The sequence below is a fragment of the Phodopus roborovskii genome, unplaced genomic scaffold (genome assembly GCF_943737965.1).
Source record: "Phodopus roborovskii unplaced genomic scaffold, PHOROB, whole genome shotgun sequence".
Taxonomy (NCBI): Eukaryota; Metazoa; Chordata; class Mammalia; order Rodentia; family Cricetidae; genus Phodopus; species Phodopus roborovskii.
In genome coordinates this window covers 43,830-66,474 of record NW_026126423.1, presented here as the reverse complement: position 1 = coordinate 66,474, position 22,645 = coordinate 43,830, and the positions used below count along the sequence as shown (strand labels likewise).

At 41.5% G+C, this 22,645-nt stretch overlaps 1 protein-coding gene across 1 annotated transcript in view; it reads right to left on the bottom strand.

Moving 5' to 3' along the window:
• Mttp (microsomal triglyceride transfer protein) overlaps positions 1-22,645 on the bottom strand; it is a 39,775-nt gene that overhangs the window by 15,776 nt on the left and 1,354 nt on the right. Inside the window, exons 2-11 of the mRNA XM_051185426.1 lie at positions 18,371-18,558; positions 17,037-17,180; positions 12,170-12,277; positions 10,375-10,491; positions 9,944-10,083; positions 9,109-9,259; positions 7,875-8,032; positions 6,385-6,553; positions 5,669-5,776; positions 752-964 (exon numbers count right to left, since the gene is read on the bottom strand). Of these exons, the coding sequence (XP_051041383.1) occupies positions 752-964; positions 5,669-5,776; positions 6,385-6,553; positions 7,875-8,032; positions 9,109-9,259; positions 9,944-10,083; positions 10,375-10,491; positions 12,170-12,277; positions 17,037-17,180; positions 18,371-18,558 (1,496 nt within the window). The remainder of the gene's footprint in view (positions 1-751; positions 965-5,668; positions 5,777-6,384; positions 6,554-7,874; positions 8,033-9,108; positions 9,260-9,943; positions 10,084-10,374; positions 10,492-12,169; positions 12,278-17,036; positions 17,181-18,370; positions 18,559-22,645) is intronic.

The following is a 22,645-nucleotide window of genomic DNA, read 5'->3' as shown; positions in this document are numbered from 1 at the left end:
TGCCCTCAGGAGGAATTAATACAGGTTTCACAGGAACTATAGTTCCTTCAACAATTAGTTTCTATAAGGGATTACATCACCTCTCTTGAGTCTTTATTCTACATGAACTATGCCCTTTTCTTCAGTTCTCCTTGTCTCTTGCCTGCTCCTATCTTCTCCAATCTTGCCCTTACTCTCAGAATTGTAGGAGTTCGATAACCCACCCAAGAGCAAACAACTAGGAAAGGGCCACCCAGAATTATAGCCAGATTGGTCTCCCTTAAAAGCCCACACAGTCAACTACTTGTCACACAAACGTGGTAAGAGACTCTCAGCTGTAGATGGCATCCTCAATGGTAAACACCCTCAAGGAAGCTCCTAGTGGAATGCTCTTCTTTAACAAAATCATAGTGTAGGCTTCTAGAAAACCATGCATGAGCAGGTGAGGTCATGTAGTTCAACCAGTTGGAAACTTAAACAATTTTCTGAAATGTACAGAAGCAAAGACATTTCTAAAGAGAATTTAGCTACCTAGCTAACTTCAATAATTTGTTTCTTAAAATAAGAAAATGTGTTTCAGGATACAGGACATATCTGTTCAAAATGTGAGGCTGGCTTAGGATAGCATTAAATACAACTTAAGAGTTATTTCTGAGCAAAAGGGAGTGACTGTTATGAGGAAAAAAACTAAACAAAAGCAGAGTGACTTGAGAGAAGATGGCATTTGGTTTAGCAGAAGTGTTTTTTCTCTCTCCTTCTGCGAGGTGTTTACCTCATCGGTGATGAAGGAGACATCATATCTCTGGAGCACAGTGATAGCCAGGTGGCTGATGGGCCCTTCTCCAGCCTCAGCGTACTTCAAAAGGAGCGGGATACCTTCGGGAAGCAAGGCATTCTTCAGAGCCAACAGGTACATCATGGTGTCCTCCTTTTTCTCTGGCTTTTCAAGTCCATTCAGGATTAGCTTCTTAGCCTCAACCACAGCCTAAAAGATCACACACCTCAGACAAATGCCCAGCTCCGTACTTAAAAAGAAAAAGTCAACTTTTAGGACGTTTGCTCTGGCTACCAAGTAAAGCTTGTTAAAGGCACCCAATGGTCTCAAATGTCTGTTTCCATGTTGTAGAGAAGCAGAGCATAACCAATAGTTGCCATTTAGTCTTTAATACACTCCAAACACAGAAGAAGCACAGTTATTCTCTATGGAGGACACTTTCTCAGCATCTCAAACAAAAGATAACTGTGGGTCTATATCCCCAGGTCCTTTTGTTCATCTTTGTTCATGGTTTAATACTACAGTGTCCATGGACCTCTTGGTGATACCATGATTCATGGGTGCTTGAGACTCTTAAATAAAATAAAACAGTATTTGCATGTAATCTGTATGAACCCTCGTGCCTATCTGAGTCATCTCTACATGATGTGTTGTCCTCAGTATATTGTGACTGCTGGGTGAATGGCTGTGCTGTGTTGAATACATGGCCACTGCACTTGCATTTGCCCTCACTATTTCAACCTAAGGCTGGTTAAATCTCAGCTGGAGAATCCCCATAAGCAGAGGACTCGCTCGCTGTATTGGTATTTCTGCATTTGGTGAACTGACAAGGAATTCCTTGAGGGTGGTATGATATTCTGTGCGTCTTTATGTTAAAGGATTGGCATCATGCCTAGTACAGAGTCGATGCTCACTAAATAATGCTGAGTGGGTGCTTTTATGTATGGATTTTGTCTAAAACCAGCTATTTAATAATTGTTGAAATTGGACATGCAGAGATTTATCATTCACTAATATCTTAGACGTAATACCAGCTTTGATTTCTGTCAAACTTGACAAACATTTTCAACATCCCTGTTGCTAGCAGTCCTTTCTCATGTGTTCTATCTCTGACTGCTACCTGTGGCCTCAAGAATGACTCTCTGTATTGTTTTTAACAACAAGCATTTAGGAGGAGGAGGAGGAGAAGAAGAAGGGAACTGAATGCCAGCTCATAATAAGAATGGGAAAAGGGGCTGTATCTATTCAGCGTTTTAATGGATTTTACTAGATTTTAATCCACTTGGTTTTCCGTATATAGTTATGCTTACAAAGTAAATTCTTTTCTATTTTTTTTTAATGGAACATATGAGAGATTTGATAGCCTACTCAGGCAAGCAAAGACATTTTTGCAAATAGGACCAAGATACAAAGTTGTAGGTGATTAACAGCGAGTAAATTCATAGCACCAAAACTCACATATGAAGAAAACGTTCCAATCAAGGAGGAAGTTGTGGAGTCCCATAACTTCTAAGGACAAGAACACCACTCAAAAGAGATGAAGAAGATCATTCAAATGTGGTAAAGGGTAAATGTCATCAAGAGAACAGAAAGAACTACAGACATATGCACATGCAACAACAGAGCATCTGAGGTATGAAAGGAGACACACTGCCACCCAAGAAACACACAGGACTTCACGGGTCACCCAGACAAAGTCAACGAGGAAACACTTGAACTCCACATGGGGGCAAGCATATCCCAGTCATAGGCTGAACATCACATCCAATACCTACAGGGTAGGTTTTCTTCTCAAGGACACACAGAAAATTTGCCGGCTATGTCATCTATTAGGCTACACTATATCTTCAGGGGTTTTGTTGTTGTTGCTTGGGGGCTTTTAGTGGCCTGGAGCTCACTATGTAGACCAGAGAGCTCTAGATCCTCTATTTCCCGTGTGCTGGGACTAAGGGTACACAGCACTATATCTAGTACACTGTAAGTTTTAACACATTTAAGAAGACTGGAACCATATCAAATATTTTCCAGCCACAATTAAGTAAAACTAGAAATCAAATAGAAGAAAGAAATAAAGGGAAATTAACCAATATGTAGAAATTAAACAGTATTCTCCTGAACAACTGTTGGGTCAAAGAGAAACTTAAAATATACATTCAGGTAAATGAAAAAGGAAATACAACTCGCTTCATGGTCACAGTAAAAACATCCCTGAGAACAAAGCTTAGAGCATACTTGCTGACATCAAAAGGGATCTCCAATAAACATCATGTTACGTTTCAAATAACTGTTGTTAAGAACTAAAGAAACTCAAAGTTAGTAGGAGGGAGAAAATAACAAAAACCAGACAAATAAGTGAAGTAGAAAATCAGGCAAAAGAAAAATCAATGAGAATAAAACTGTGAATTTTTAAAATATAATGGAAATCAACAGACCTTATGCTAGAATAAGAAAAAAAGACAAAAGAGTCAAATAGGCAAAATCAGATATGAAAGATGAGAAGTTCCCACTGATGACACAAACACAACAGGTCATCAGAGTCAGCCGTAAGGACTAAGTGTTACACAGAGACTGCACAACTTAGGGAAACAGCCCAGCTACTTGGAACATTTAGTACAAACAAGACTAAACAATGACACACACGACACTGGTAATGAACAAGACTGACTATGTAATCAAGTCTCCTGGGAAAGGAGGGCCCATGACCACATGGCTTTACATTTAAAGACAATCCTCCTCAAAGTCTCACAAACAACTGAGGAGAAGGAAATACCACTGCCGTCACTGTACAAAGCATTGCCCCATGTCAGAGCCAAGATACTAACAGAAGACTAGAAACTATCACTGCTGAACATAGACTGCAAACTTCTAACAAAGTAACAGCATCTGGGAGAAGGATAGATGGCTCCACAATGAAAAACACTTGATATTCTTGCAGAGGACCCTGGTTCATTTCTCCCATCCAAATGACGGCTCACAAACATTGGTAGCTCCAGTTCCAGAGCATCACACACCCTCTTCCGGTCTTCACAGGCACCAGGCACAAACAGAACAATTACACACATCCAGGAAAAGCACCCATATACACAAAATAAACCTTAAATCAGCAATAGTACACTAAAATACCCACATACACATTCTATATGATTGAGATTCATCTCTGTGATGATTCAGCCTTGATTTTGTACATGCAAATCAACAGATGCAACTGACCATACCAGCAGAGTGAAGGCCAAAACAATATGGCCATCTCAACAGAGGAAGAAGAGACACTAGGCAAAATGTTACCTTCTGATAACTCTACAAATTAGGTATAGAAGGAATGTCCCACGTGATAAAACTCCCTAGGTGGTGAATTCATAACTAACATACTGCACAGTGAAAAGCTGAAGGCTTCTCTATGACCAGGAAGAAGACAAGAATGCTTAGTAGACACTACTATTCTCCATCACACTTTAAGTCCTAGCCAAGAAATAGAAATAAAAGCCATAAAGTAAGAAAGTAAATATGTGAAACCACCTATTTTATGACCAGATGGCTTTAAACACAGGGAAGCCACTATCTCACTACTGGAACTAATGAATGGATTCTGTAAAGTGGCTGAACACAATTTCAACAAACATTTTCCCAAATGTTAATAATGTAATATCCTAAAAGGAAGGTATGAAAAGAATGTTTCTATAAGAGTATCAAAAATACTTAGCCAGGAAGTGAGCCACTGTGTACTGAATACTAGAAAATGGTTGCAATGACTAAAGAGACCACTAATAAGTAAAAGGATATGCCATGTAGGAATAACTGATATCATTAAATGTACATATGATCCAAAGCCATCTACAGAATTAATGCAATCCATATAAACATATCAATAACATACTTTAGAGAACTAAAAACTATAGTCCTAAAATCTGTACAGAATAAAAAAAATACTGAATGGTCAAAGCAATTGAGCAAAAGGAACAAAGCTAGAAACATCACAGTACTGTATTTTAAAATACAGTGCTGAGCAACACTCATAAAAACGTCATGGTTTTGGCATAAATTTATAGAAACAACAGTCTGTGGGATCAGACTGGGGTACATAAGCCCACACAGCAATGGTCAAATGATTTTTTCCCCACAAAGTGCCAAGAACACACAATAGGGGAAAATGGTGTCTTCGATAATGGCTTTAAGAAAATGTACATTCACATACAGAAGGATGAAAGTGGATCCTGAAATAACTCCAGTACAAGAATTACCTCAAAATGAGTTATAGATTTAAACTTGAGATCTGCAACTGCAAAATGTCTAGAAAAACAGCATCAAGGGCAGAGAGGTAGCACAGAGTACGAATACTCACCTTACTCCCAGCACCTGGGAGTCTGAGGTAGATTATGAGTTTGACGCCTGCTTGAACAAATTCAAGGCAAGCCTGAGCTACATAGTGAGGCCCCATTTCAAAAGTAGGTAATCCGTTGATGAAATTCAGTAGTGGAGTACACACACACACACACACACACACACACACACACACACACACACCATTGTCCAAGGAATTAAAAACAAAGACAAAAAATGCCCAAGTACATACATAGAGGACTATCAAAAAATGTGTATTAATAGGAGATTGGTGGGTGATTTGCTTTCTAGAGAATATTTATTGAGAGAGTATTTATTGAATACAATCTATATACTAGGAATCATTTAAGCAACTGGTGTTGAAAAGCAAAGATTCATCACTAGAACTTACATCCCAGTGAAAGACAGAAATAAACAAGAAAGCTAATGAGCAACTGAACTGTAAAGTAGGAGAGATGGGAATGATCACTAGGCAAAAAGGAAAAGGGGGTTGGGGACTGGGAAGTGACCATGTTGGCAGCGTAGCATTACATTGGGAAGTCTGGACAGCAGTGACATGAGACCAGTGGCACTTACTTTGAGCTTGCAACCTTCATTCTGACACAGCTTCCTGACAAGGGCTCCAATGATGATCATAACCGTTTCCCTGATGTCGTTGCTTGCAAAGGAACCTTTGAACTTACTCTGTGGCCAAGCAGGGATCAAACAGATCATCAGAACACTTCAGCATTCCAGAGGGACACTTTCAGTTAAGAAAGGAACAAACTTCCCGGCAAATGATTTTGTGTTTACAGATAAAAAACTCAGAATTTCAATTCTGCAGCACTTAGAAACATGGTGTCTAGTTTAGCATGAAATCTTACTAGATCCCAGGTGATCTTACTCATAGTCTGTGATTGCTCAGGCTAGTCTAGTCTTTATATGAACCAGGGACATCAATATGTGCATAGAAACAGCATGAAGATTTGATGCATCACATAGATGTTCCACTCCAGGGTTTTCCCCTTGGCCACATGGTGAGATAGGTGGCCATTATCTTCGGGCTGTCATAAAGTACAGGCTGTTCTGGTCACTAGACCTGCAAGACTCTAAGTGAGAAGATTTACTGCACTGTTGGTGCACAGAAAAGAGGCCAGAGAACTCTGAATGTGAATGCCAGGAGGGAGCTCTCTTTGCCCTCATCTCTCATTGGATCCACTTTAATGCCTGCTTATACTTAAGAAGTTTTTCGTTCATCACTTTTTAATTTCAGCAGCCCAGGGTCCCTATCTTCCCAATATCCCCCGACTTACAAGGAGGGCTCGAAGGAGTTCTTCATCGGGGTGGGAGGCAAATCCACAGGCATAGAGGAACCTCTCCTGGAGAACAATGCTGCTGTCACTTTTGAAATCCAAAAAGTCCAGGATGGCTTCCAACGAGTCTGGAGTCTGAGCAGAGGTGACAGCATCTACAAGCTGAGGTCTGTAAGACAGGCATCACTTCAGATATTAGTGTTCACAATGAAGCTATCACAACCTTGTCACTCACTCACTAATTTGAACTTCCTCCCAAAAGTACATTTTTCCTTTGAACAAAAAAATGTGAATAATACATTCTCAAAGAGATCTTAATTCTACTTAAACATCTCTAATTCTTTCTCTTTTCTCAGAACATACAAACTACTACACTATACTCGCCTAAGCAAAATTCAATTTAAAGATTTATAAGTTAAAATTATGTAAATATTTTTCTATGTAATGCATAGAATCTGAAGTCCCAAACTGAATACTTTTCTCTAGTTAGATATGTAAATATACACACTTCTCAAATGTCTCATTTAGAGCACCATTATAGATAGAAAATGCATAACTATTTTAACTGCATGTGTAAAAGAGTTTTTTTTTCCCTTTAAAAATAAAAAAACCACCATGCTATAGCTCTATTTCATCCACAACAAATGTGTTATTGTCTTCCATAGAAAGATTTTAGTTAAAAACTAGTCATAAAAAGTTATCTTTGGTTAGTTGAGTCTGGGCATGATAAAATTTTTAACTGATTTTTCACACTAACAAACACATGAATATAAATACTACATATTGAGCTCATGCTCATAGTGGCTCAATCCAGTAATCCTAGCAGTAAGGAGGCTGAGGCAGGAAAATCAACTCAGGTTCAAGGTCAGCCTGGGCTACATAGTAGTTTCAAGATAACCTGGACTACAGAGTGAAACTTTATCTCAAAACATATCAAACAAACAAAGTTGATTAATAGCTTGAGCACACAATTCCACAGAAGCGAGGCAACCCCCTCAGCAGAGCGTGAGTATAAACCCAAGCCTGTACTAATTTAGACTCATGGACACAGAACCATAGCCATGAGAATCGGTGAAAATGGGTGTACTTCCGGCCAGGTGAGCATTGTGTTACTGATCTGTGGCACAGCAATTAGAGTGTAGACTCTGATTTGGAGATTTGGAGGTAGGGTAGAAGATTGGAAGGGGTCCTTGTTGCATAACAAAAGGATTAGAGAGGCAGCTCAGTGGTTCAGGGCACTGCTACTCTTGCGGAAGAACCAGGTTTGATTCCCAGCACCCACATGGCAGCTCACAACAACCTGCTACTCCACTTCCAGAGGACCCAACACTCTCTTCTGACCTCCAGGGGCAGCAGGCATGCATGCTACATACATGACGTAGCAGTGTTCAAACACATATAGTACATCATTTTTTTTTTTAAATTAAAAGACAGTAACAGTGTGAAAACATTCTCTTGACAGATGACCCTGAGCAACAATGGGGGCTTACAGCACTTCCTTCTTCTCTGCCTTCAGGATCTGGAGGATCTCTTCTCTCCTTGCAGTCCTGAGGTGCTGAATGAAGGCCAGGAAGCTGCTGACGGCCTTGGCATTGGACAGGTTCTCAGGCTCTAGGTGTTTTCTGATAGACTGCCAGTGCTCCGCCAGCTGCAAACACAGGCACAGTGCACTTCATTCTGAGCTCCCAGTTTACAAAGGCAGCCATTCTCCACAGAGATGCAGCCGTCACCCAGCTCATTTCATGTGCAGTGTGAAGCTAGAAGCAAATACAGCGGCCTGCTCCTCTGGGGGCCATACCTCTGCAGTACCATGTCTGTGGGTGCTGAACTAGCAGGACCTTGGACAGCGGCCAAATGATGTTTGGCTGTGTGGGTCCTTCCATGACTGTTGTGATGACTACATCTGAGTCCTGGGCTTTTAGCACACTAGTGAAAGAGTGCGGAATTTTAATTATCAGCAGGGTGTCTGGTATTTGTGAAGGGCAAAGTGAGAGCTGTTTCAGAGCTGCACACATTTTCTAACTTACTTGAACCTCGCTGAAAGTCAATTTTTCCAAATAGTTCAAGCTCCCTACTTTTCTTACAGAATCAGTTGTGTGAAATCCAGTGTCAGGCTGTTGTTAGGATCTGAACTGTCCAGAGATTGTATCTATGCTTAGGGGGCAGTATTGAGGAAAAGGCCATTTCTCGCCACTTCTGTTATCATACAGTGGTGTTAAAAACAGTAACGATTGTAGCCAGTGAATCTTTCTGCTTTGAAACAAGCCCCACTTCAGCATTTTTGTACCTCACTGCCTAGAACCTTACACTCCATCAGCCTGTGTGGTAAATCACCTGTGTGATTTACCTGTGTGTTAACTCAGCTGTGTGGTAAATCACCAGCCTTCTGTATTAAAATGATTGACTCCTTTATCGAATTAGCTGGTGTTTTTGCTGCAGAAAGAGAGAAAGGAAAAAAAAGGGAGGAAGGGAGGGAGAAGGGAGGAAGGGAGGGAGGGAAACAGGGACGGAGGGAGAAGAAGGAGGGAAAGAGGGAGGGAGGGAGAAGAAGAGAGGGAGGAAGGGAAGGAGAAATGGAGAGAGGGAAAGAGGGAGGGAGAAGAAGGGAGGGAGAGGGGGAGGGAAAGAGGAAGGGAGGGAAAGAGGGAGGGAGAAGGGAGGGAGGGATGGAAGGAGGGGAGGTGAGCAATTACAATCATTAGTCCTGAGTTTGTTCACACTTACAGAAGGGCATCCTTGGCAGGCACGCTGGAGGACCTGCCCCACTATGGGGATGGCTGTGTATTTTGAATCAAGTGCTTTAATCACACCTGCAACTTGCTTCCCAGGTACCATCCTTGGACCTGCCTCAGTCGTCTTCAGCTCCAGTTTCTGCCTGTGCAACACCAAATGGAAACAGCATATTATAAGAATGTATGTATGTATGTATGTATGTATGTATGTGAGAAAGAGGAAAAATACAGAAACTGCAACTCTTTAAGAAAACACAAAGCCAACTAACTTATTCCATTTATACCCGAGCTGCAGAATTTCCAGCAACACCTTAAACCCCAAGAAAATTATAAAATTTCTCTGGTGTAATTATTTTGTTCAAATATTGGAAGTTAAGTCTAGACTTTCAAAATATCATGCCAAGAGAAAATTTGCTTGGGTGCTGGACAAGACATGGGGTGTCAGCCCTTTTGAGCTTAGTCCTGCTTTTTGAAAATCATGTTCAAGGCAATCACATGTCATCTATTAACCAAGACAGCCAACAAAGCTTGTTGAGACCAAAAAAATGGTCTCAATAGTGACTTTTTTTCTGATATACTTTCCTAGAGTTTTGTCTTTCTGTCATCAGAAGATAGGAAAACCTAGTACTTAGTATATGTTACTATAGATTGTATGAAAAATTAAGATGAATAAGTTGAACTCAAAAATTTTTCAAGGACTTCATTCCTAAAGAAGCCATGTGTGATGCACATGGACACACACACACACACACACACACACTTACTTACAATAATGTATAAAAGTTGAATATAATACTGTATGAAGGGAAATAAAAGTTTTGTCTTACTTTGATACTATTTTTCCTGCAATGGTTTGTAGGAAATTCAAGGCAAAATCCCTTGTCTCTTCTGCATGCACAGCTGTGACAAAGCTGTCCTCTATCTTATAGGTGGTGACAGATTTGGCTTTTGAACTGACACCCAATACCTGCATGAATAAAGAAATAAGTGAATGAGTAGAAAGTAATTATCCTTGATCTTCAATTGAATCAAACAGCAGCTGTCTTTCCATTTTCAAAAGATGCCTCTTTTACAGGATTGCCCATCATCCACACCCACAGAACATTTAAATATCTACTCACTTGGCACATGTGAAAATATAACCTAAACTAAAAATGATAAACGTCTTCACGTCATACTGCTTTGTTCTCTCCTGTTATCTTAAAGCTCTACAGAATGCCACTATTGAATGCCCCACAGAAAGCAATACCTGCCATACCTGATTTACTGTTGTAAATCCAGCCCTCTCAATTTTGCATGTATCCAGGGCCTTAATCTTGACCACTTTGTCATGCTGAGCCTGGTAGGTCACTTTGCAATCCCCAGAGATATCTACCTGGAACAGAAGTAAGAGCATACTGTTTGGGATGTTGTGCAGACCATCTGTGTTCTTCGGGAAAGAGGCTTCATTCCTGGGCTCCATAATATGCCATGGCAGAACCCCACCTCACCCCAGGGTGACATAACAAAAAGCTTAAGTACTCAAGGGCTCCTACTGGGGTGCTGCTTCTCACTTTCTTCCATGGAGTCTTAAAACGCCTCCTCTGCTATCCCAGGAATCATGGACCATCCTATTTCTCTCTGAGCGTAACTGAAATCTCTGGTCACATGGTAATTATCTGGGGAGGGGGAGGTATTTTTACAGGCTGTATCAAGATGGTGTGTGATTTTTAATAGAAACATGATCATTATTCTTGAGACCCATGGAACTGACTAAATCCATTGCTACTCATAATAAAATATTGAGTTTAGACAAAAACACCTGAATATGGACTCTGCTCTGCTCTCCCAGCTTTTGCTTTGGGTCTCCTGCTGGTACCACATCTCCTGCTGCAATGAGGTATGCATGAGGTAAGGAATGAGGCTAACCCTCATTCCCTCATCCCTCCTCTCATGGACTGGAAGACTTAAGACCAGGAAAGCTGGTGTACAGCTTGGCTCAAATCTGATAGCTGGAGATCTACTTAATTCATTTCTATTTCTTTTCTGAATTAGGGGACTTGGGGTAAGTATTGACTCTACACACTGACACTGCATTCCAAATAGCTATGATTACTAAAATGCAGGTGTTCAGCTTTTTGTTTATTCATGATTTTTATCATCCTCTGGGGTAAATCCAGGGACTGTATTTCTAATATGCTGCCCCACAAGACAGCAGCAGAACAGAGACACCTGACAACTATCGGGTCCCCAAGGTTTTCTGCATATGTAAAAATTATTCAAAGTCCTTTTAATATAGTTGATTTCAATTCTTTAACTCTGTATTTAATCAATAAATAATTTCATATGTAAATGAGATATGACTACCCAACCTAAGTCAACTTTTCTAAAACAGTACAGAGGTTGTACTTTTCTGTGGAATTTCAATGGGCAGAAATTCTTATAAACAGTTTTGAAATGCCCTTTGACAAGATGTTGATTGATTGATTGATTGATTGATTGATTGATTGGCCTACTTATTTATTTTGTAGTACTGAGGCTTGAACCGGGCCTCATGTATGCTCAACAAACTCTACTACTACTGATCCATATCCCCAGCCCATTTTTATATTTTATTATTGCTAGAGAGGTATTTGTGTGTTATGAAGGTATATGTGGTAAATGCATGTGTGTACACCTGTGTGCATGTGTGTACATCTGAGTGTATGCGTGTATACATACTTAATGTGTTTTCCTCCATCACTTTTTCCTTATTCTCTTGAGAAAGGTCTTTCACTGAACCTGAAGCTTGCCGCTTGGGTCAGCAGGGCTGGCCAGTGCACTCTTGGAAGTCACCTGTCTCTGCCTCTTGCACTGGGTACCAGCACACAAGTGGCCACACCCAGCTTTTGTAAGGATGGTGGAGATCTGGTGGGTTTTGCTAAGTTACCCAGGCTGTCTCAAAGTTACTATGTGGCCTGGGCATACCTTTGCTTAAAATCTGGCTTTAGCTCCCAAGTAGCTGATATTATAGTTGGACCCCCCTCCGCTTACCCTCACCAAGATGCTGAATTCTTAGAATCAGCACTAAGTACCTCATTGGTGGTTCCAGAGCTTAACTGCATCTGGAACAAGCTAGCCAAGCCTCTCTTGAGATTTTCTATGCCCACAGGCTCATTTTCATATGAGTAGAACTCTTTGACCTAAAGGGAAAAAGAAATAAAAATAAAACAAAGGTCATTGTTCATCAGATCTGGTTAAACATGTGGCTTGAGGGCCAGGTTCTCACCCCTACTGAAGGTGTGAGATAGTTAGCACAAAGCTGTGATTTCTTTCTGTGAAAAGAAGCAGGTTTTATTTCTAAGAAGGACATCAGGACATGGGGCGTAGGAGCCAAAAATGAAGAATCTGAACGTAATGACAGTTATTACAGAGTCAGGAATTTCTGTGAAAACCAGGGCTGTGAAAGGAGGGAACTCTAAGAGCATGCCTTTACTTCACATCACACACTTTTCTCTTATAACTCTGCCTGGAACACAAACTGACCAATGAAGAGAATGACAATTGCCACAAAAGGCAGATTCCTGAAAGGGCCTGATGTCTGCAGGCTACAGCAGGGCCCAGGTTTGCCCACAGGTTTGCAAAGAGAGCGAATGCTGATGCTGCTCTGGGCAAAATACAGAGAGGCTGGAGGACCTGCCGGGTTGTCTACTACACAGCCTGCCCGTGGCTACTGTTTAAGGTTCTCCTTAGAAGGCGGGGAAGATAGAAATGAGAAGAGCGATTTGGCAGGAGTAGGAAATGATGTGACTCTGTTTTATCCTTGCCATTTATTGGCACCGTGTCTTTTATTATTTTAATGAGTCAGCCCATCTTTAAGAAACAGCACAAAAATGTCAAGAGAAGGTTTTAGAAAGCAGCCTACTGTTTTCTCCTCAGATTGACTTTAAACACATCACATGGTTTAGACGAAAAGGACAGGCACGCCTTCCCTGTGAAACTTATCACGGTCTTCAGAAGCTGTGGCAGAATACTTCCGGCCCCCAAATTCCCAAGCTGTGGCAGAATACTTCCGGCCCCCAAATTCCCAATGCTTTCCTAATTCTCAAAACCCAAACATAGAATCTCAAGTAAAACAGAAAGTTCAGTAATGTGGTAAATTTAATTACTACCAATCCCAATAATTCAGCCTACCTAAAAGTCTCTTAGAGGACAATATTGTACCTGAATTAAGCTCCCAGGTGCCTCAAATCCCTATTTTTACTTCCTAGACATGCTCTGCCTGGGGACAGGTTTTCTGGCTACTGTATCTATGATCAGTTTTAGTCACTCCCCTGCATAACCCTGCAGTGTTAGAATAGTGTTGTTTGTGCTGGTTAAAAGGGAACTGTGACAGTGACCTCACTGTCTGAAAATCCAGGGATCATGTTCTCAAACAAACCACTGGCCATTTCTCAAATCCAAGTTGGCTCCCCGATGCTCTATACTATAAACTGGATTTCCTTCCTTTAGTAATAACAGTAAATAATCTGGAAAGCATCAACTCGGAGACACAACTGGTAGCTATTGTTTTTCTACAACTAGAAAAGTAGACAAGCCTTTTGCTTTGCCATTTGTACGGCTGCTATTTCAGAAGCCAAACTGTTCATTATTAGAACAGGCCAATGTGAACCAAAGTAAAGATAGCATCCTTATTCATATGTATCAAACATCGAAATCACTTAACAGTGATAATATTAATAAACTGGAACTTTGAAGTTTGACCCGTGTGTCTGTCACAGCAGTAATCTTAAATTCACTGTTTCACAAGAGGAACTGAGTATGTTTTATGGTGTTCAGGTCATAAAGCTGATAACTTCATCTAGTTCTGAAATGAATTCTAAATACCCGAGTGCTCAGGCCTCTGGTCTGAATCCTCAGTCCCCAGAGCTCAGAGAACAGCAGGCTAAGCTTTCCACACAAGGAGCTCAAACTGAGAGTGAGGCCAGACAGACTGGCAGGAACGCCCAGCATCGTGTGCTCAAATCTGGAGCCATTTTTCCTTGGAACTGTATTTTCCCTTAGGAAAAAGATGTCCCTTGTAGTCATGGACTCAATCAGAGAAGGCAAATTTACATCCTTGCCTAAACAACAAAAGACAAGTTGAACTGATCCTGACAAACAGGGATTCACCATTTTATCTTTGATATTTAACTAAGACCAAGCATGGGTAGGAAGTATGGGACTGAAGCAAATGAAGACATGGGTGATTTTGACAGGTGCCACCCACAGCTAGCGCCTTTGCAGGGTCAGTGTGTGAGCAGGAGCTTCAGAGCCAGGTTTAGATAGCAGACCCACACCAGGAAACAATGTAAAATAAGAGGCCAGCTTAATTTTATCAGTACAGACAACCAAAACTAAATAGGCACCTTTTGTGTGTCAGTGTTCATGAACTTCATGTGTAACTGCCATGTTCCCAACTTAATTTGTTGCATGTGAACAAAATCAGATCATGCCCAAGCTCTTGCATATGGTTAATGAGTGATTGTGGGAAAAAGAAAATAAGCAATGAATATGTATATAAGGGTTTTGTTAGGTTCTTTCATAACGTAAATATGGGAGTTTTCGATGGGGAGAGGAGAAAGGGGGCTCTAAAAAAAAAATCAAAAGATTCTCTGGAAATCCCAGGGATTTTGTGTAGAATTTAACTTTGGTCTAGGGCAGAAATGTCCTCCAAGAGAGTTGTCCCTCAGCCGTTTCCCAGACTTTGCAATTTCTCTCCTCGTAATCTGAAATGACAATGACCTTTCTAACATCGATGTGGCCAGGAATTCCCTTTGACATCTTAGTCTACAGGGTCGAGCCTTCTCTGGCTATTTTATTGTACAATTGAGAGATATATAATAATGTACTTTAACCCGTGGCTACAGCAAATCATCACAGACCACAGTTGCCATTGGACTGGCACTGAAAGAGTGATGTGGCAGCTTTATCCAGCCTTTGATCAGTGAGGGCACCGAGTTCTTATGTGTGTGTGTAACAAGACTTTGTACTCAGCTCCTTTCAAAGACACTGAAAATTCACAGGTTGCAGTTAAGATCATAAATGCAATCAATATTTAATAGACTCAAGAAGCTTGCCACTTTGGAGATGCAGAGAAGAAAATACCTGTGTTTTGTGTTAATAAAGTTGAGCCATATGCAAATCAAGTAAGTAAATACACGCGGTGAACAATAAAGTAAAGAATTCTTCAAGTCAGCCAGGGGGACAATGAGAGAACAACGGAACATAGAAGTTACGGCCTAGACTGTACTTGAAATGTCAGCTTCATGACCTGTCAGCTCGGTGCCCTTTGGAAACTTTCTTAACTTCTCAGAACTCTAGTTCCTCGTCTGCCACAGGAGGATAACACAGCAGCCACCTCCTAGGTCTGTGACTAGCACAGGGGACAACGTTCCTGGTGTCTTCAGGCAGAGCTCAGCACGCTCTAAGCACTGCATTCCGTGTTCTTACCACTAACTGAATCATACGCCAAGACCATTTAGCCTCACATCAACTTTTGTGTCTAACCCTTTACAAACATTCACTGAATTTTCACGTTGCTGAATGCAATAAGAGAAAGACGTGCTTGTTGCTCACGAAACTTGCTGCTACCGTGGACAGAAGACAGAGAACTGTAATGCACTGTGACGAAATTTGAATAGAAATGGTGGGCTTTGGGGGATGTTAGGGGAAGCTTTATGGATACACCAATCAGCACAAGGTGGAGATACTCTGGGGGAGGGGAAAAGAGACATGGAGCCCAGAGTAGATGGGCTGAAATATAATTAGGATTGGGCATTTTCTCTGCTGAAAGTTATAAACTAGCAATGAATATGGATGGCTAAAGAAAAAAGGGGAGGCGATGATTGAGTTCCAAAGCACTAAGGGTGTTGTTTCCAGCTGGCCAAGAGGGTGTGGCTGTCACCAAGAAGCGGGCTATATGAACAAAGCTTGAGTCAAGGCAAGGTTCTGTCAGGTGGAGAAAGCGAAAGGCACTCTGAGACTGGAGTTTGAATTTTATGTGAGGGTAGCACATGCCCACCTCTGAGTTCTTTCAGGATTTCATAACCAAAATGTGCATCCTGGTTTGCATTAGAGGTTTCTGGCATTTTTATATTAAACTACTTCTCATCATGATTTCGAGGGAGAAAGTTGAACGTTGGAGACAGGCTAAATGACAACTGTAACTCTCCCTATATCTCCCTATTGTTTTTCTACTTCATGGCTGCACTTGAGCTCACATCTTCCTGTGTGAATAGAACACCCACAGCTTTCCAAAACCACAACATGGAATGCCTGGTAATGGGCTGTTGACAATTGCTTCTCAGTTCCAACATATTAACACCTTAAAATAGGCTAGAGTTAAATCATACGTAAAATTCCTGAAAACTTACAGAATTTCCATACTGGGCTTCCAGGTGGATATTATAATATTCATCCATCACCGTGCAAAATTTAATGCTCTTCCAAGTCATATTTATAAAGAATGTCTCAACGTTTTGAAAGCCACTGTGTCTTCAACATGACACAGCAACATGTGCTTTGCCCAGACAGATATCCTCACAAGTTCCATTATTTACCCAAGCTCTGACCTTCTGATCTAATCTGCCCCCTTTCCTGAACTTATCTAATGTGCTGTAATGATTCTCTATGCTACACTAGCTCTGCAATCCTTCCTAACTTAGTAGGTAGTAAGAGATGCACTTACCAAGCAATGTTCCTCATCCATAAGTCAATACTTCATTCTGTTGCAAGGCTTTAATGAGAGAGAGAGAGAGACAGACAGACAGACAGAGAGAGACAGACAGACAGACACAGAGAGAGAGAGAGCAGCTAGGAAATAGAATTGAGAGCATGATTTGATTTACTCTGGAGATGTTTAAGCAGCAACACTATGGTTCCCTTAGAGCCCTGCCTGCTGAAGGGAAGCTCAGACGTTACCTTCCCCCGGACTAGATGAAGAAGCATGGGTCTCTGCAGAGCTTCCAGGTTGTCCTTTCCTATGATCTTAGGGGTAGTTTTGCCCTTGAAGATGTTCTTCTCTCCTCTCTGTTGGTTCACATTTTCAACATTGACGGCCGTTATCTAAGGTCAAGAAAAGGAAACTATTAGGAAAAAATTTCCACAACTGCCTCTTAAAAATAAAGTGGTAAAGGCAACCAATCGAGGCTGTCATGTCTCCAAAATGTGGATTCACAGGACTTGTCACTCACATTTCTCGACAAGTGCCTTAACTAAGCTATGGCGCTTCTCCTTGCCATTCCCTTTAAAACAGAGAAGGTTTAACTTGTCAAAAGTGACAACACTTAACTCTGGGATCTTGAGTTATAACATATGCGACTTGAATTTGGCCCTTTGTGTCACTGTCACTTTCCGGACCGATTTTGGACAGCTGTTGTCTACCTCATCGTCTCCCTGTCTGTGATGTGTCTGAAAACATTTCTGCCCATTCTGCCTCCTTGTGTTTATAAAATGAAAGGTGAACAGCTGAGTTACAGAATAAGATGCAGGCAAGGTCTTCTGCAGAGAAGCTTGCTGTCCTAGTGACAGTGACTCAGAGGAATGCATGGTAATGTCTTGATCTAACTTTGAAAATACAACAACCACTGGAAACATCCAAAGAAATAGCAACAAATTGTCAACCCTGTTGCAATAAACAATATACCTTACTATAAAAAAGCTATTTGCTCAATGTACTTGGGCCAGTGGACCTATTTAACAGTAACCTGCAGAAGAGAACGTAACTTTAAAAGCAATCCATTGCTATTAGTTTCCTGGAAAGCAGGATTACAATATACCAACATTATAAAGTCCTACAAATCTAAACCATCATGGCTGACCAAAGGCTGTCATCCTGTGGAGTGTTTGGTTCCTTCTATAAGAGGCTCTGCCCCTCATCAGACCTGTTAACATCTACCTGTTGAACGAGGCCTCCCCTAATGCATCTCCATTTCAGTTCTTTGTGTGACATCCATTGCAAATCCCTTCCTCCCAGGACATTTGAATGGATTCCAAGACAATGTCCCTATTCTTATTAAGACGGTATAGGGAACTGGAGGTCAGACTTCAGTCACTAGGCAGCATGGAGCAGCCTACTTCAACAATTTGGAGAAAACTCACTATTGATGAGCAACAACTTCAAAGTTGTGGATGCCTCACTTGTTAAGCCAAGCATAACCAGTAGCACGAGCAAGTGCTGCTGGGTGGTGTATTTCTGACACCTAATCTTAGTGTAGTGCTGTTTGTTTGTTTCATTTTTCGTAGAAAATGCCCACCGTGACTTGGATCAGTTGGTCATCGTCGCCATCAGGATTCCTCCACAGTAACACAACATCCACATCAGATGCGATCCGGTAGCCCACGCTGTCTTGCACTTTTCCTTTACCCCCATCAAGAAACACTTCCGTGGAGTAGGTGAGTTTGTATAGCCGCTCATTATTTAATGAGAGACCAGTTGTGTGACCTACATTAAAGAGGGGCACAGGTCAAGTTTCAATTGCCAGGCACCTGTCAGGCCTGAGAACATACTGTCTTACCACGGGGCGCATCCTTCCAGCTCAGTGGAGCTTAGCAAGCACCTGTGATGGTGTGCTTCTCCGTCTGCTAAAAGCATCGACTTAAAAACCACAAATAAGTAAGTTAACTGACAAGCATACAACAAGCTTCCATTTCAGAAAACTGGTGTTTATATCCATTATCAAGTCATCTTCATATTGCCCTGGTTGAACATAAGACAGTTTTTAAAGCAACAATCACGTTGCTTTCAATCAGTTGACTAAAAGTTCAAGCAGAGGTCTTGGCTGGAATTGCTTTGCAAATTCAGTGAGATCATTTGTAATTATTTAAAATTATATGTGCATGGGTGGTTTGGCTACATCTATGTACACTAAATGCATGCGGTGCCCAAAGAGGCCAGAAGAGGGTATTGGGTATGCTGGGACTGTAGCTAAATATAGTGGTAAGCTACCATGCAGATGCTGAGAACCAATCCCAGCTCTGGAAGAGCAACAAGTGCTTTTAATCAAAGCACCGGTCCATCTTTACCACACTGTAATTAATACATTTTTAAATCCAGCAGCTGAGGGTCAAAAAGTGTTAGTTATCACACACACAAAAAAAAAATCCTTTCATTTGTGTACTTGCTGCTCTTAAAGAATTTTTTTCTTTTGTAGTTTTCGCTATAAGCTTAATTATCAAACTTGTCCAAAGAACATTCCAGTGGTGGTTGTGGTGGTTCATATATATAACCCCATATATATATATATATATATATATATATATATATATATATATATAACCCCAGCACTTTGAGGGCTGGGAAGATGCCCATGAGTTTGAGGGAAGCCTGGGCTATATAATGATTCCCAGCAACTCTGAACTACATAGTGAGTCCCATGCCAACCTAGGCTACAATATGAGACCAAGTCTCAAAAACCAAAAGTAAATAAATAAAAATAAAATAAATCTGTACCCAGGTATATTATTGTATAGTAATATTTTTAAGAAAATATTTAAGAGCCAGCTATAAATAAGTTTAAATTAATTGTGCCTGAAAAAAAGACAATGAATTACCTAAAATTTTAAGATGAGCTTTAATTTGGACAGGGGGGTTTAATCAAATACCTTGGAAGTCAGTATTAGGAGCCAAAGAATCTACAAAAGGAGATGTTCACGCAGTCCCCAGCTCAATTTAACCCATTCCCAAGACACGGAAAGGGGAAGGATTACAGTTTTCTCAGAAACAACATGTTTATGATCACATAAGCTGGCCTTGTATATTTCCTGTGTCGCTCACTAGATTCAGTCAAGGATTCAGTGTATCTCTTCTTCCTTGGAGTCACTGGAGTTACTTTGTCAGTGAACTCTACCACAGAGTCATAACTTACTTTCCCCTTGAGGAGTATGCACATAGCCAGGGGTAGTGGAGTATGCCTCCAATCCCAGCACTTGGGAAACAGAAGCAGGTAGATCTCTATGAGTTTGAGGCCAGCCTAGTCTACATCAGCTTCTGCCCACCCACCCCAAGCTACAACTGCATAGTCTCCAAGAAAAAGAAACCAACGCACGTTGCCTCAAGATTATGTGCTGACATTCATAAAAATTTAGTAAGCTCAGCCTTGGTCAGTCCATTTTGAGACGGGGTCTCTTTATGTATCCCAGGCTGGCCTAGAACTCTTCTTTCTCTTGCCCTTTGCTCCAGGTGCTTGGATTAGAATTTTGCACCAGACTTCTGGCTCTGAGGTGGGCATCGCTATTCTTCATTAGATGAGATTACACCATTTTCTCAGGATTACTCAGGTAATTAAAAATGGTGACATGGTGGCAACTCTGCTCCTAAAGATCATGTTCTTTACTACAAACCCTTAAAATTTTAGACTGAGTTCTCTTTCATTCCTAGGAAAGGAGCTGGGAATTCCTTCTTTCCTTTACCAATGATGCTCCGAGAAACTCCTGGGATATGTGCAAGTTTCTAGAGTCAACTACCATGTCAACAAACAAGAAGACAAATTTTCTACTTTTATGTAGCTAATATTTATGTGACGAGGAGCTAGAAAATAGAATATAGATAAATAAGTGGATGAGGAAATACCATAGAATGGCAGGCATGCTAATAGAGACAAATCTACCGGGAAAGGGAATGCCTCTGTGAGGCAAGGTCAGCTTTAGGCTGGCCACATGAGCATCTGTAGCGAGAGTCACACTCCGCTCCTCCCACTCCATTCTCAAAGAGAGTGGCAAGTGCAAAGGCCCTAGAGAGGGCTCATGCAGATCCAAGTGCAGCAAGAAATGGAATTGACTAAGTAAACAACACAGATGAAGACCAGGAGGTTGAATGGGTGCCTCGGGCATCCGGGAGACTCATCAGGGACAAGTCCAGACGCCTGGAGTTTGAGATAGGAAGCTGACCAAGGTTCAAAGGGAGGACAAGGGTTTCAATAGGCATCCAGAAGAGGCAGGTGACAGATGAGTGTGAGCTGGCATCACACAAAACAAAGTGCAAACAACAAGTCAGCCAAGCCTGGGGCATGAGATACAGAAGGAAGATGGAGTTAAGAGAGAGAGAGATCTATCAAATTCCATACAGGGCACAAAAGTACTGCACGCTGTCTTATCAAATCCTCACAGCGGTTGTGAAAGATAAGCGGTACAGGAGAGCTGACAAAGACTGACTCTAAATTCAGCCCCCCACACGGTGTGGACTCAGAGGTTTAGGTTTTATGAAGGCGTTCAGAGCTAGTGTGCTGATGTTTTCTTAGCTTTTACTTTACCAGGAACAAGGAGCATGGGACATACCAGCTCCTGACTGCACTGGGACCGTGAGTGAAGCCTAGAGCAGGACGGGCCCTGCTCTCCCTCGGCTTCCCTGACCTCTGTCTACAGGCCTCAAGTGTCTGTCCTTCCCATCAAATGCTCCAAGTTTAAGATGATCCAAACAGCTGGACTGTGCTTCAGTGTTAATTGGGACTCTACCCCTGATCTTTCTCTGATTCTTTTCAGGGATCTGGCAACACTGAGCATCTGAAATACGAGTGACTTAGGTTCAATTTTAGGCTATTGCTCTTTAGGGTAGACATAATGCATTTTTTGTTCGAAAAGTCGAGGCAGTGTAATAGCCCTGCTAACTGGCTTAAACAAGGAGGCAAAGCAGAGGTAAGTAAGAGTGAGGCTTCAGAGGTAAGGGAAGAGGAGGAGTTTAAGAATCTGGTAGAAAAGTGTAAGGCAGATAGGAGAGATGGGATGTGATTAATGCAAATGGACTAGAAACCAGGGTGGGGTCAGAGACCAGTGAAGACCAGAAATGAGGAAGCCAATATGAAGGGTAGAGGTGACAAAACAAATGGAAAGTAAAAGCCCTACATTAAAAAACAAAACAAAACCAACCCGGGTCAGCACTGAGAACAGCTCCATTATTGCCCTGCAGTCAATTACAGCCAGGGGAAACTTGGGCCTACAAGTTCACACTCAATAAATCAGACTGCCTTCCATGCTACCTTCATCCTAAGGTTAGTAGGAAGGTAGAGTTGTCTCATGTCCTTTCCTGGTTAAATATCAATTGCAGAGGCAAAGAATCTACAGTCAAATCATGTTCCTCTAACACCAAACAAAGGCTACTCCATGTGGATGGAAAGAACAGTCCTGTATTGTATCTTGTGACGTTTAGTGTAAGAAGGTCTTTGAAACGAAATTCAGAAACTCCTGCGAAGAAGCAGAAGCTCTGGGCCCCTCACTTGCCCAGGGTTCTTGTAAGACTTTGGAAGGGAAGAGGGCCCGAGCCACCTGTACACAGTCCTTATCTTTTCTCAGTAACCTTTGTAAGCACAAGATATTTTCATAGTGTTTTATTGGAGACAGCCTTTCAGTTGCACAAGCTTTCAGTTCTGAAAACCTGGATTTGTCACTGAGCTTGTACACAACAAACTGTCATGCTCTAGGCCACATTTTCCCCATGCGCAGGAGGCATGCCTGCATGCTGTTGGTGTGTGCTCGCATGTGTTATGACTGTGTGTGTATGTGTGTGCGCAAACATGCGCGTGTTTGCTGTGTTTCCT